General features: G+C 46.2%; 3 protein-coding genes across 5 annotated transcripts in view; 1 reads left to right on the top strand and 2 right to left on the bottom strand.

Annotated features, from left to right (window-relative positions):
* The window catches only part of MAD1L1 (mitotic arrest deficient 1 like 1), a 352,477-nt gene extending 345,523 nt beyond the window's left edge, over positions 1-6,954 (bottom strand). For 2 of the 3 annotated variants that reach the window (XM_051777190.1, XM_051777205.1), the window contains exons 1-6: positions 6,870-6,954; positions 5,487-5,640; positions 4,079-4,219; positions 2,150-2,329; positions 1,240-1,364; positions 464-545 (exon numbers count right to left, since the gene is read on the bottom strand). In XM_051777190.1, the coding sequence (XP_051633150.1) occupies positions 464-545; positions 1,240-1,364; positions 2,150-2,329; positions 4,079-4,219; positions 5,487-5,636 (678 nt within the window). In that variant the 5' untranslated portion in view covers positions 5,637-5,640; positions 6,870-6,954. Of the gene's footprint in view, positions 1-463; positions 546-1,239; positions 1,365-2,149; positions 2,330-4,078; positions 4,220-5,486; positions 5,641-6,785 lie in introns of all 3 variants that reach the window. The other variant, XM_051777198.1, reaches the window with a different exon arrangement.
* A 1,013-nt stretch (positions 6,955-7,967) lies between these two features.
* MRM2 (mitochondrial rRNA methyltransferase 2) lies at positions 7,968-10,308 on the bottom strand. The gene is made up of 3 exons (XM_051777342.1): positions 10,254-10,308; positions 9,297-9,568; positions 7,968-8,643 (listed from the first exon to the last, which is right to left on the bottom strand). Exons 1-3 carry the CDS (start codon positions 10,289-10,291, stop codon positions 8,219-8,221), a joined length of 735 nt encoding a protein of 244 aa, XP_051633302.1. The 5' UTR covers positions 10,292-10,308; the 3' UTR covers positions 7,968-8,218.
* On the top strand, positions 10,300-14,821 carry NUDT1 (nudix hydrolase 1). The gene is made up of 4 exons (XM_051777357.1): positions 10,300-10,374; positions 11,173-11,329; positions 13,971-14,116; positions 14,336-14,821. The coding sequence occupies exons 2-4, from the start codon at positions 11,178-11,180 to the stop codon at positions 14,506-14,508; spliced, it is 471 nt and encodes a 156-aa protein (XP_051633317.1). The 5' UTR covers positions 10,300-10,374; positions 11,173-11,177; the 3' UTR covers positions 14,509-14,821.
* Positions 14,822-15,099: the final 278 nt, after the last annotated feature.

The raw sequence follows: 15,099 nt of genomic DNA, 5'->3' as shown, positions 1-15,099 counted from the left end.
TATACTCCCATTTTAGTCAGCGTGGTTTTGAAAGCTTTACAAGTAACTGCACTTTCTTAAAGAGTTAAACCCAACTTTAGAGGAAGGATTTTCTGGGAAGCAGAAAAGTACTTGTAGCTGCTGGGCTCATCATCCACCATTTGCAAAAAGATCACTCTAGAAGCAATCTCTTGCAAAGCAAACTTGTGCTGTGGCACAAGACCAAAAAGAACATTCCCCCAGAACCCTGCACAAGGATATAAATCACCTTCTTATAGAGAAAGTTGGGGGGTTTTTTTCAATCAATTGATAAAACAAAGGCAAAGAGTGCCATGTTACAGCTAATTGTAGACAGCCTGGTCCACCCAGTCTCAGCTCTCACTGGCCACCAACTCAGATACATGACAAACTAACCTTTTACTTCTGTCCTTCCACTGAAGGACGTCAAAAACTAAAGCTTTACATAGGTCAAAAAGTTTCTTACCTTAATCTTCTGTTCATACTCTGCCAGTTGGGATTGGTTTGCTTGCAGGGTCTGGATTTGCTGACTTGCCTCTTGCCATTTCCTGTTAGATGCAGACACAAAAAGTATTTAGCATCCAGAAATCATGTACCAGAAACAACTTGCATGCAAAACTCTCTGACAAACATAGTCAAACACTATTAGCAAGGTAAATGTTAATGCTATAGAAGATTTTGTCTCATACAGTTTCACACTCATACCCCCTCTAATTTAGAGACAAAAACATCCACCCATTTTAACAAAGATGCATATTGAAAGAAATCAAAACAAAAAAAAAATCAAGCCACCTTAACTCTGAAAACAACAAATACATACTCAGAGTAAATAAACCTTCACAACTCTGAAATTGAAGAGTTCAAGTTAGTAAGCAAGGAAAAACACACTAGTAGCTTTCAACTACCCCTCTACTATGATTTAAGTCTTGATATTTTTGTTCTGTTCAGTCCCTAAAGTTCACATTAGCCTTTCCCACCCACGTGCCTTCTGTTAACTCTCTACCAGGAACATGAGATACCACAGATTTAAAGCTCAAGTTGTGGTTCTTTTCCTCAAGGTACAATTAAATTCCACCTCAGAGTTCCTTTCAAACAACAGTTATAACCTGCACATCCAGATCAAAGAATCCCTTTGAAGAGGGGAAATCAAACGCTGTTGAAAGTTTTCTGAGTGATGACACCTGCACAAGACTCAAGTTTTGTTTGCCTTTTTCTCCCTACAGTCATTCATCCCCTGCTTACTTTTTTTCAACATCCAGCTGTTCCATCAGTTCCTGCTTCTGAGAGTCTTGGCTTGTCATCTGCATCTCTTGGTTCATTATATTCCATTGCAGCTCTGATATTTTCCCTTTTAATACAGTGATTGTCTGAATTAATGGAAGAAAAAAAGCAAAAACATTACAAGGCTATGACTCTCCAAGCTGGATATAAGGGATGGTGATATAAATCATTTCCAACTAAAAAGTACAAACACTGTCTCTAGAAACAATCCCACTCTCGCAAACCTCCAGACCTGGAAACTCACCTCAAACAAAGGTAAAAGAAAATCATTGAGTAGCTTTCATCTGTCACTCAAATTGTCATTTCCATTACCTGTTACATGAGTGCCCCCAAACTGGCATGAAAAATATCAAGCTTCAAAGTTAGATGATGATAAGTACATACATTAAAGTAAAAAATTATCCCACAACCATTCCAAATGTATTTTGTCTGGGGTTCAAAGTTTAAAATGTCTGGGTTTGCCTCAACCAAATACCAGAGGCATTACAGTTCCCTAGAAGTAGAGGCCAGTGGTTTTTAGGATTTTTTTCTAAATATCTTAACTCCAAAGGAAAGCTTGCAGGTCACGTAACCTGACTTTGAACCTTGGTGCTATATGTTGCCTTGCACTTTTTTCCTCCTTCTCCACATCAACTTGTCTAAGAAATCTCCTTCTGATCTGCTCACTTGTGTCTGGGCTTGGTTTGGTTCTAAACTTTGACAGCAAAGACACACACCACCAGGGTTTATTAATTGCCAGGTGATGAACACAGTGATTCCAATTATTTTGTTTGGGCTTTTTTTTTTTTTAATCAAAAGGGGCATTTTCAATTGACAAGAACTGCAAAGTGATCTGAAGCTACGAATGGATTAAAAATTGCTCTGTTCTTACTTCATTAGCTTCAGCTAATTTGCTCTCCTTCTCTTGCAGCTTCTTACTCATTGTCTCCAAGCTCTTCTTGTAGGATTTGTTCATCTCCATTTGTTCTTTCAGTTTATTTTCAGCTTCTGTTTCCCTTTCCTGATATTGTTTTATGCGTGTGAGCAGCTCCTGGTTACGGTCGGCCTCTCGCTTGCCAAGGAAAAAAAAATTGCAAAGAGATATAAGAAGAAAGTAGCACAAAGTTGAAGCCATTTTCCCTTCTCCTGTCTTCATTCCTCATTACCACGGCCACCAAGGCATCATCAGACCACAGCTTTAACCTTTAACCTTTTTTTGCATTGGCAAGGCCAAAAATCTTACCAGCAGCAACTCCATGTCAAGAGCTACTCAGGGCAATGGAGCTGGAAAATTAAGAGACAGAGTCTTCCAAATCTCTTACACTAAGTCATGGCTATGAGAATACAAATGTGGCTTCACTCTGCACACCCTCCAGCAGATCAGCAGATCTCCAGCAGAAAACATTCTGATCTCCAATTTAAAGCTGGGCCGTGCACAGCAAATTGACTTTCAGAAACTCAGATCTCAACAGTTGGGTTAATAAGACAAACTTGCCTCTGCAGCTTCTGGAAACAGCATGAGGTCATTTAAAAGAAAAGAAACAGGGTTTAAATGCACAGTTTTATCAACTAATACAATAAATATTTCTGCGCTCTGGCCACCTTTCATACACCATTTCAGTTTATTCCTACCACAAATTAATTCTTATTGAAAAAATGCATAGTAAATTGCTTTACTAATCAAAGCAAATCGAGACATGGATTTACATAGTAAACAAGGATTATGCAAAGCAATGTGAGGTTCCTAAAACCTTTATCCACATGACTCAGAAAAACACAGAATCTGAGCAGGGTAATTACCAGAGTGCTGGATTAGTGCTGCTCCCTTTTTTTGTACCAGTATTTCAAGGGTTTCTGTGACTGACTCAGCTACATTCCAGTTTGAACTCTTCCTGGCTTAATCCCACATCACCTGACTTCAGAGGAACAAGGAATTTAGTCACTGACTCACTATTTCACAACTACACACTAAATCTGTCACCCAGCATCCTTGTAAAATACAACAAAACGTGTTTATAATCAGCCACATATGAGATTTTTATTATGCTACAAGACCCACTGATCTACTGCTTATTCCAGTAAGATCGTTAAGCAAACATATGTGGTCATAAAAGCAGAAACCAATAAAAGCTATTAGTCCCTGAGTGAGGCTCACTGTTTTATCAGTGCAGGCTCCCTTGTGTGACACTGCATGGCTGGCACTATTGCCATTCCAATTAATTACAGTCACACAAACTAAATGCTTGCAATTGTGCCAGCAGAAGTTTAAATTCAGCTAGGAGAAAAACTATTAAATACTTCTGGGGGAAACAAATAGTAAACCCCTTTTATTATTGCTACCCATGATAACTTTAGTGCTAAACTAACAGAACTCAGTGATCAGATCAGGGGTCTGTCAACCTAACAAGGCTTCAGGTTCACACTCTTGTGCACATCAGGAAGTTGGTGCAGTGCACTGCAAGGGGATCTGTAGAGCAAAACAGTTGGTGCTGGGAACTCGACACCCACACCACCACCACCTCTGCAGTAAATGCAAACACAGTAAATGCATTCCAGGAGCATCTACTACACATTCACTGAAGTCCTGCCCTGAAGACAGCGTCTGTTAGCAGCTGGAGAACACCAGGCTTGCTCCTGGATTGCATCTCTCAGTTTAGCTTCATTCCAAAACAAAGTTGCCTATACACATTCTGAGACATTCCACTGCAAAGCACAGCTCGTGAGAAGTGGAGAGGATATCCCTGATCCAAATCAAAACACCACTGGAGGTGCTCCACAGGTGTTGTGACTCAGGCCTGTGATCCCAAGCCACCACACTCACCTCATAGTTCCTGGCATTGGTGTTGGCTGCCTTCTCCAGCTCGATGCGAGCTCGTTTGTGGCTGAGCTCCATCTGCATCTTCTCCCGCTCCACCTGCAGCAGCTGGGATTTGGAGTGGATCTGCCCAGCCTGTTCTTCCAACTGGCCAGTTCATGTGTGAAAAGGGACATTGCACCCCATTAACAGCACAGCAATAATAAGGCAGGGTGGTGCCTCCCACCCTGTCCTGCTTCTGCTGACATTTATGTGCCATTTTACAAAGCACCAGGAAACTATCACCAAATCTGTTGTTGTTCTCACACCAGCTGCAGCTGGGGAACCACGCCCAAAAACCCTGTATCAAATCAAGGTGAGCTGGAAAGAAATTAATTCCAAGTTCTCCACTCAGAATTCTTCCTTCCATCTCTAGAGATACTCTGACAAAATGTACTTCTCTATCTAAAAAAAGTTTAATTATGAACTCCCAGAGCCTCATAAAAGTAAAAGCAGCTGGCCAAGAAGCAGAGATCATGCTCCCAATAAAATGCAACTGCTGAGCAAAACAACATGTTTTTCTATGACCTCTGCAACATTACACCCCATTTTTTCATTGAAATTACCTTGGAGCACAGATAATACTAACAGAATTCCTCATCTCCTGGTGATGTACATCCAACACACAGGTAATGGAGACTCTACCCAGAGAGCCTCCTCTAACTATCACTGTCACCAGAGATGTAACAGAGACACAAATTGCCTCTTGTCAACATTTCAAATGCAAAGCAGATTTACATTAAAATAAACAAGCTTATTTTATACCTAGAGGCTGAAATAGAAATTATATTAACAGAACAGAGAAACTTCATTCCAGACTAATAAACAGTCCTTAGGATCCAAGATGTCAACTTATTTTACACTTTATGAGCATGAAGCCTCTAAAAGAAAGAAAAGTAAAAACCACACATGGATGCAAACAGAAGTGGACATGAAAGCACAAACTGAACTGTTTGCATATCAAAGCCACACTCCTGTTTGTGTCCAGGCAAAGAAACCTTTAAATTATGAAAAAAAAAAAAAAAGGTAACAAAGTGTCTTACTAGAAAAATGCTAACAGATCTAAAGCTCCTCTGTTCAGCAATATGAAAACAACTTACAATTTAATTTCTTGAGCTGTTTCACAGATATAACTTGCAGGAAATAATTTCAAAGTACCTTTCTCATTCTCTTACAAAATGGAAATAAGTATGTCTGACACTTGAAAAAATTAAATATTTTCTGGAAAAAATTCAGAATGTTGGCCAAAAGCAAGCTTCCAATAGTGAGCTTGTGTGAACATCAGTTTCAGAAAGATTGGTCAGATTTGAATGAAATCAATCCTGATTCCTGGAATCAAAAGGACCACACAAGCACACTGATGAGGACACCTCACCTGCATCCTCTGCTGGTACTGGATCTGCAAGGAGCTTTGAGATGGTCCTGGTGGGGCCAGCCCAGACACCCCCTCCATCCGCTGAGATATGAAGTGGTTGAGGGATTTCAGGGTGGATAAGACAGTGGTGTTATTTTCCAAGTCCTCCATGGCTCTGGAAACAGACACAAATAGAAATCACCAAACAGAGCATGCTGCTGGATCTTGGCTGCTCTGCTGAGGAGAGACATGCCACTGCCCTGAGGAAACACTCAATGTCTTCCAATTTACAGGGTAAAATCAACCTGGGAATCACTGCAGGTGCATCCTAACCCACAGAAAACACGACCCAACCCAGGCTGGAGTCGTAGGTCTCTGAAATGAGAAACTGAAGCAAGACAGGCTGTTCTTCTCTGGCCTTTCTACCCAAAACGGTTTGATTTTATTTAAATACTTTCTCCCCTGAATTTTGGCCTATAAACGTACAAATAAAAGCTGTCATGAGTCATACAAAATTGAATTTTCTTTTTGGGGAAACAAGTTAACATTGTAGGGCAGGAAGATCTACAGCAGGCAACAGTAACAAACAGAACTCATTACTCTTCCCCCAAACGTTTGAAGCTGAAGGGGGAGAAGAACTAACTCCACATTAGCAGCAAACCCTGCTATTCAACTTGTTTCTGGTTTCCCAAAATCCCTCTGGAAGCACTAACTTCCAGCAAGAAGTCTTCCCCAGTTCACAGATCCCTTCTATAAGTAAAGCTGCATTTCCTCGTTCGCATAAAAGTTTTTGCAAATCCTTCAGATTCAGAAGGGCCGAAGACAATTCAATCCTGGAGCTCCGAAACGCCAGCAAGGTTTCCCAGGAGATTTCAGGGAGCCTTAAGGGAGTTCCTGCAGTGACTGCGTGCTCCATAAAGCCCCAGGATCATGGAAGGCAGCCACAACATTCACACGGCTTGGGGCGCCGGAGACACAGTCCTGGGGCTAACTCCAGGTTCCGGCACTCCCAGTTATTCCTTGGATTTATATCATCGCGAAGAGGAGCACACGGGCAGCAGAGCAGCCAAAACCCAGGAGAAAGCGTTTATTCAAACTACGCACTAGGCTACGAGTACACACGAATTCCGGAGAGTCCCCTGCCCGCAGGGGGCTTGAGGTAGGCAAGCCTGTCCTCAAACCTACTGAAAACAAGGACACGCCGGTCCCGCCCACGGTTCCGAAACCCCCGCGGCCGAGGGACCCTCGGGGCTCCCGGAGACCCCCCGCCCGGCAGCGAACCCGCGGCAGCTGCGGGCACGGGGCTGCTCGGGGGCTCACCCGCGCGGCTCCAGGAGGGCGGGATTGGTGGGATCCATCCATCCATATATCCACCCCCATCCCTCCCGGTCCCTCCTCGCTCACCGGCGCGCGCCCCGCTTGGATCTCCCTCCTCTCCCCGGCCACGGGATCTCACGGGAACTCCGCGCCCCGCTCTCGCGAGAACGCCGGCCCTGCCCGCCGTAACGACGGGAGTAGGCGCGCATCTCCGCCCTACCGTAATTCCTCGGCGCGGAGGAGCTCCCAGCTCGGCCTCTGGGCAACTCGCCCCCCCCCGCCCAAAATCCCCCTGCTCCTCCTGCTCCGGCAGAGCCCCCCGGCCCCTCCGCAGCTGCAGCCGGAGGAGCGGAGGAGCAGAGGAGCAGGCACATGCTATGCCGGCTCCCATTCCCACCGCGAATCCCAGGACATAATGTTTTTCAAGGAGCGACTGACTTAAATTTTCTTTTACTACTCGACACCCCACTCCCCAGTTTAGGCTGTTGGGTTAACGCTGCCACACACCCTCTTCAGTATGGAGATCCAGATCAGGAGGTTTCAAATCACAATTCAATAAATCTGTAAGCAGTCCCAAATGACCTGTTTACAATCTGGAAGCCTTAAAAACACACAGTGCTACCAGCTCCTTGTATATCCCATGCCACAGTCAGCTTGATAACAGCACTATTTACTGTAAAAGTTGCCACTCCCAGATAAGGCAGTGGGTAAATTTATTTGTGTAAACAGATTTCTGACAATTCAATCAGTTATTCTCCCTGTCCAGGATCTTGGGAACATCTTGTCATTTCACCCAGGAACCACCACAGGTCACACCTGAAACATGAATGAAATTATCTGCACAGCAATGACCTGGCCCCACTGCCACTGGATTTATGAGTGCCATGAAGCAGCAATTTCTAAATATAGCCTGTGTCCATAGGAAAGGCAGCAGAGCCATTGGGCTGAACATTCCCAAGCCAGCCGTGCCTTCCGCAGTGCTGGGTTACAATCCCAACGTGAGGATGCAGATCCTGATGTGAACAGAAATATTTTCTATTTTTACATGTGCTAATAAATTGCACCAGCTTCTGAGAGGCACTAAATTAGCTCAAACTCCCCTCGCTGTACTCTCACACGTCGACAACCCCCTTTATGGTCCGTCTCATGTATGACATTAACAGGGCAATGATTTCCAAACACACATTAAAAACTCACAACATCACCATTTTATTTTCATTTCCATGACTCCAGCCCCAGAGGTTTCCTCTCAGATTATTCCTCTCCATTCCCAACCATTTCCTCCACAGGTATTTGAAAAGCATGACGGACTTCGTGAGAATCGTGGCAGGTTTTCCCAGGGTCTCCATGGTGGGATTTTTCTTTAGACACCTACCAAAATTCAGATTTCCAATCAGTGTCTGACTACCTGTTTGAGAACCTGCAGTTCTCAGCTTTCATTTCCCTTTGTACAGCCTTGCCAAGTAATAAGACTCTGCAGACTCCTTCCGGCTGGCCTGAGGCTTTATAGTTCTCACGTCCCGGAACTGCTCCTTCAGTCTGTTTTGCAGAAGACGGGCCTCAGATCCATCCCAGAACTTACAGAGCATCGTTCCCTTTGGCTTCAAAATGCTTTGGGACAGGTTCAGAAGGCCCAAGCACAGATTGATCACCTTCTGGTGATCCAGTTCCTTGATGCCCGTGGCATTAGGTGCCATGTCGCTCAGGATAACGTCCGCCTTCCCCGCGGGAAGCAGGCTCTGGATTGTCCTCAGCGTGCTGGGGTCTGCAATGTCAGTGTTCGACAGGAAAACTGCTCCTTCCAGAGGAGAAATCCGCAGGAGGTCAATGCCAAGGACGAAGCCAGTGGGGACAGCAGGATCTGTAAGGATGAAGGACACACAAACACTCAGTAACTGCGAACAACCTGCACGTGCGTGAGCTCAAGAAACAAAACTGCCTTCCTGTCCCCTGGCAGTTTGCTGGGTGCATCTGGATGGAGGGTTGGCCATAAGCTCATCCCTTCCAGACATGAAAACTCAGCTACTTTGAATAAGCAAGGGGGATTTTTCTTGTTTTTCTGCTGCTGTTTCAAGGCTGACAGTCCTGACAATGGCACAGATGATAACACCTTATCTTGTAAGTATTAGTGGCTTAAACCACATAAACCAGGCACAGTGATTACTTCCATTTTTCTAGAATGGAAATAAAAAATCAGGTAAGCCAAGGTAACTGCTGGAGGCCACACTGATTTCAGAACTGGAGGAGGGGATCTTCCTCACAACAGCTAATCAGAACACTACTGTCATGTGGTATGGTTTTATTTCACAAATACAATTTTTTCAGACCGTATGAAGATTCACTAGGCACACACCTCATGTTTGTATCAGTGACTCTGGCATTAGCCAGCACCCATTCCTTCCCCACACCGCTCCCATCATAGTATTTCTTAGATTTCATAGTATTTCATAGATTTCTGACACACTTCAAGAGGAGTATCATCCCCATCCTTGCCTACCAAAAACACACACGTACCAGTACCCAAGGCATTGACCCTCTCTACAGCAACCTGGCTCCAAGCACCAGGTGCTGCTCCACAGTCGAGAACAGAAAGTCCTGGCCGAAGAATATGAAGCTTGTCATCGATCTCCAGCAATTTGAAGGCACTTCTGCAACGGTAATGCTGCTGCTTTGACGCCTTGACAAAAGGATCCTTCAAGTGCCGCTCCAACCACAGCTGCTCAGTTCCAGTTTTCTTCAGAAACCTGACAGTGGTGTGCAAACATCTGCTCACCGAACGCCAACAGCTGCCCGGCAAGAAAGGCAAGTTAACTGGTTAGTGCATGATGACTATGTTATTTCAAAAGTCTCTACGGTAATTAATTCCAGCCTTGACTACAGGCTGCCCAGGGAGGTCGTGGGGTCTCCCCCTCTAGAGGCATTTAAATCCCACCTGGACGTTCCTGTGTCACCTCCTGCAGATGAACCTGCCTTGGCACGGCGGTTGGACTGGATGATTGAACTCCAGAGGTCCCTTCCAACACTAACAATTTTGTGATTCTAAAAAGAAGCCTCTGAATTTGAGATTTTTGGCACCTTTAGCTATCAGGTCCAACCACAACAGAAGGACCATGTTTTCGATGAGGCCTCACAGATAACCCTGAGGGAAGGGGGAAAAGAATCCCCGCTCTAGCACAGCTCCGATGTTTAAGGACACGACATGGCAGAGCGACCCCAGCACGGTCCCGGGCTGCCTCAGAGGGGCTGGCGGCCTCCGTGAGCCCCTCAGAGGAACCAGGGGGATACCGGGCGGAGCAAGCCACAGCCACTGCCCGGGGGGGACCCCCGCCCGGCATTTCCAGCAACCACACACCCACACGCCCATTAACCCACTCCTGAGGGAAACTCCAGGCGCCGGGACTAAGGACACCACACCACCACCACCACCCTGGGAGGGGGTCCCGGGATCTCCTCAGCGGCCCCGCCACGCACCTACCCCCGGCGATGGCGGCAGCCCCCGGCCCCGCCATGGCGCTGGTCCCGCCCCGTCCCGCCTCCCTCACGGCGGCGGCGCGGGAAGAGCCGGGAAGCGCCGCGGCTGAGCCGGACTGAGGTGGCCGGGAAAGGCGGGGGTTTGGGGCCGAGCGGACAGGCCGGGGGTGCTGGGGGCGTTAAGGATTTGGGGAGAGGGTAGTGAGGGGATCAAGGCTTTGGGCAGGGGGGTTGAGGGGAACAAGGATTCGGGGAGGGGCGATCAAAAGATTGGGGAGGGGCCTGGGGGCTCAGGGACTCGGTAAGGGGTACTGAGGGTGGTCAGGGATGCAGGGAGGGGGTTTTGGGGGGAACAGGGATCTGGGGAGGGAGGGATCAAAGATTTGGGGAGGAAGTGCTGGGGGGCATCAAAGATTCGGAGAGATTCTGAATGTGATCCGGGATTCAGGGAGGGGGTGTTGAGGGAGTCAGGGATTCAGGGAGTGGGTTTCGGGGAACAAGGATTTGAGGAGGGGGGCTCAAAGATTTGGGGAAGGGCGCTGAGAGGCTCAGGGATTCGGGAAGGGGTGCTGAGGGTGGTCAGGAATTCAGGGAGGGTGTACTGAGGATGGTCTTCGCGCAAAGCCTAGCCATGATGATGATGATGATGATGACGATTGAGGATGGTCAGAGATTCAGGGAGTGTGTTTTGGTGGAACAAGGATTTGGGGAGGGGGGATCAAAGATTTGGGGAGGGGGTGCTGGGGAAGCCGGAGAGCGAGGGTCAGTGGGAGTGTTAGAGAGGTATTGGGAGAGGCATTGGGGGAACAAGGATTTAGGGACCAGGCATTGGGGGGTGTTTCGGGGGGTGAGGGGCTCTCTGACGAGGGGTGCTGGGAGCCCTTGGCTCAGCGTGCCCTCCTCATCCCTCCTCTCCCAGGAGCCATGTACACGTCCAGACTCTTCACCCTCGTCCTGGTGGTGCAGCCGTCCCGTGTCCTCCTGGGCATGAAGAAGCGCGGGTTCGGCGCCGGACTGTGGAACGGCTTCGGGGGGAAGGTGCAGCCCGGGGAGAGCATCGAGGAGGCTGCCCGGAGGTGAGGGCTCGGCCGGCGCCCTGGGGACAGGCGTGGGGCCACAGCGTGGCCGTGGAGGTGTTGGACCATCGGCGGTAACACCCCGGTGTGTTACCCACCAGTGCAGCCGTGAGCCATCTCTGAAACAGAGGCACCTGCTCCACAGGTGGTGAGGGATCGTCCCCATGTAGAAAGAAACAAGATTGCTCCCCTTGGTCTGTCATCTGCAAATCTTTTAACTGTCATTCAACCTATGAGCAACTGGAACTTCCCAAGTGTCCTCCCTCCCATCCCTTGGACTCTGATCTAAACCAAGAGTGAGTCCGTGAGTGGTGGACAGAGGTTCTTGCACTGTTCAGAGAGGTGCAGGGTTTAATTTTGGCTATATAGCAGAATTACAGGTAATTTAATTTAAACAATAAGCCAAACTGCTTATTGTTTAAATTTTGAAGCTGTTGAACAGATGCCACCTTCCAGTAGTATTTTGAGTATTGAGTGAAAGTGTAGTGACAAAATAGCAGAAATTCTTAGAGGTCCATTATGAAAGGCACTGTTGGTTTATTATATGGTGGCATTTTAAAGTGCTAATGCCGAGTTAGGGAATTGAATTTCATCAGTAAAAAGGCACAGTATAATTTTTGAAAATTTTAGTGCTGATTTCTTGAAGTTCTTTCTTCTGTCTGGTCATTGAAATGAAGTAGCAGATCACAATTGAATTGCTACACTCTAAAAACCAGGTATCTTGTTCTTTACGTGAATATTGCTGTTACTAAGCCACACTTTGCCATCTCCTCAGTTCCTGATACAAACCCAAAATTGCCCTTGCACCTGCAGGAAGATCAGTGTTGGTGTACTCAGCTGCTACCCAGCAGCTTCTGCCCTGAACAATCTCCTCAGCTGTGCCAGCCCAACTGCCTGGGTTCTGTGGTGAGCACATTCTGTGCAGATGTGCCCCCAGCAGCACAGGGCAATAACGTACCTGACACTGAGATCGTGGCTTTTCATAGAATTCATCATCTCTGAGCAGAGGGCGGGAGATCTGTTTTGTTACTTACCTCAGCCTTCACTTGCCAGGTTTACACTGTGGTGTAAATCTAGTTATTTGATTTGGGATTTGATTCCCTGGGTGTGTGTTTACAGCTCTCCTCCAGGAAGCATCACACAGTCCCAATCAAACTTCCCTTGCACTGGGAGTTGAGGTATCAGGCTGCGGTTCCGTGTTGCTCTGTCTCAGTTGGGCTGGCAGTGGTGTAAGGTGTGAAGTCCTCACAGCACAGAGAGTTAAACATTAAGCCGAAACATGAACAGAAGTTCCCAGTACCAGTAAGATTTCTGTCCTTGGCTGGGTATGGCACATTCCTGTGAGCACCTGGGCACCCACAGCTGCTCAGTGGCACACCTTGTAAGGGGAACGTTGAGTGAGTTGGTTATTTCTAATTTGCCACCTGTAATGTTTCCACTTGCTACAGAGCCAAGCAGCTGATGGATAAATTGCCTGGAGAACCGTAGCAGTGTTGTGCTTTGTTCTTCAATTATCATTGCCTGTAAAAGGAGGCTTTTAGATTAGATTCATTGCTGAAAAACTGCCTCTATTTTAGACATAGATAGCTTCTCAGAAGATAAACTAAAATTAGCCAAGACATTAAGTTGAAATATAATTTTGAAGGATGGGATCCATGAAATCGCCGCCAAAGAAAGCTGGAGCCTTATAATGATTTCCATTACATTTTAAAATTGTTGTTACTGCCAAATAGGCAACTACATTAATTATTAACCTTAACTGAAGATACGTGGTTTCAGAGTATTCCTTATTTTTGTACATTAGAAAAACCATTACTAACTTCAAGCTATACTGCTTCTGTTGGAGGGAGGTAAAATAATTAAAAAAAACCCAAAACCTGAGCGTGGAGCATAAACAGAGGAAATAATTGGATGTGTGTCAAGTAGCTGTGCATGGTGGAGCGTGGCAAAGAGCTGTCTGGCACATCTCTCCAAGTGCTCTTAAAAAAGTCCTGCCTTCTGTCCTCTAGTTATGCTCAATGTGCTTCCAAGGAGCGGAAAGGGAAAGTTTACACAATTGCTTTGTGGTTTTTTTGCACTGCATTTGAATGGGAGACGGAATTCTTAACACTCTGTATGCAAGTGGTTATGTATTGTGTAATTTAAATAAGCTTCAGTTTGCCTCAGAAGCAGCTGATTGTGTAGCAAGTACAGTTGTTCTGGTGTTCATCACCTGTTTCCCCATAATTCTAAAAGCTTTAGCTTGAAGTTGGCAATGCCTTTGTCTAAATCAAGTGTATCTCTGAGTGCTGAAGCCACATCCAGTCACAGTCACATGCCCACTTCTCACTGATCTCAGAAAAGGTCAGCATGTTGCAAGGACTGTAAATTACACTAAATGATCTGTTTTCCTGAATCTTCCCCTTCCAACATAGACAATCTACCTCCCAGCCTCAGAGCCTGAAATAAAACATGATCCCATCTGACCTGGTTCCCGTGTGGTGTAAGCAGACTCATAGTTTGGTGCAAGTCAGAACCATGCTCTGTTGTACAGCTTTCACCTTTGGTTCACTGGAAGGGTTTTGAATATGCAAGTCAAGCTACTGACTGCAGGTTTTTTATTCCTCCCACTTTCATATAAAGAAATCTATGCCTTGTTCAGGGAGCTCCTGGAGGAGAGTGGACTGACTGTGGACACCTTGCAGAAGATGGGTCGGATCACATTTGAATTTGTGGGCAACTCTGAACTCATGGACGTTCACATTTTCCGGGCAGATCACTTCCACGGAGAGCCAACAGAAAGTGAGGGTAGGTAGCTGGTGGAGGGGAGGGAAGGATGTGTGTGCTCTTCTGAGACAGCACTGCTCTTATGAAATGGAGAACCAAATTTTCATGCCAAAATGCCCCCCCCCCCCCCAAAATAAAGGGAGGCAGCTGGGCTGTAGAGGGAAGGTGGATGTTGGCAGATATTCAGCAAAAGTCAATGAAGGCAGTCCCATGCCAAGTTCTTTTGTTTTCTCCCACCAGAAATGCGGCCCCAGTGGTTTCAGCTGGACGAGGTGCCATTCAACTGCATGTGGCCAGATGATATCTACTGGTTTCCCCTGGTGCTTCAGAGAAAGTTGTTTCGTGGCTATTTTAAGTTCCAGGGACAAGACACCATCCTGGAGCACAGCCTGAAAGAAGTGGAGGAAGTTTAAGAAAAGGGAAGCATTCAGCCCAAGTGCTACTGCCCACATTGGGCTGCAACACCATGAGAGGATGACTTAGGAGGGTTTCCTTGCTCAGCTCTCCAGAGACTTATTTTCCAGGTCACTGGAAAGTAAGGAAAACAAGGGGGTTTCTTTAAGCAGAAATGAAAGCAGCAAGATTTTCCACGGTGTGAAGTCCCTGGCTGTGGTAGGCTTTAGCGGTTATGTGATCACAACTATTAAAAACTCAGTGTTAACCCTTTTCTTCACAGCTGGCTAATGGTTTAGGCTTTTCCCTCATGACTGCATTTTTTTTTTTAAATATTAAAAATATTTTTTTAGTAAAAGCGTGTGTTGTTCTGCTGTAACAGTGTTGTGAAAGCCATTTGAAAAGTCCAGATAAAGACTCCTTCAGGGTTCTCCAGCTGAAGGCAGTGTGAGGTTACCAGAGTTATAAAAACAGAAGTTAGATGTATAGTCCTGTTTGAACCCAGCTTTCACTCTTGCAGCTCCTGCTGTAAGGTTGAACTCCTCTGAGCATTTCAGGTAAAAATATGCTGAACAAAATCAACTTTCAGCAAGTCTCTGCTACAAAAAGTG

Source organism: Manacus candei, unplaced genomic scaffold (genome assembly GCF_025592945.1).
Source record: "Manacus candei isolate 608988 ecotype Guabito, Panama unplaced genomic scaffold, ASM2559294v1 h1tg000002l, whole genome shotgun sequence".
NCBI classification, from domain to species: domain Eukaryota; kingdom Metazoa; phylum Chordata; class Aves; order Passeriformes; family Pipridae; genus Manacus; species Manacus candei.
This window is presented reverse-complemented; position numbering and strand designations above follow the sequence as displayed.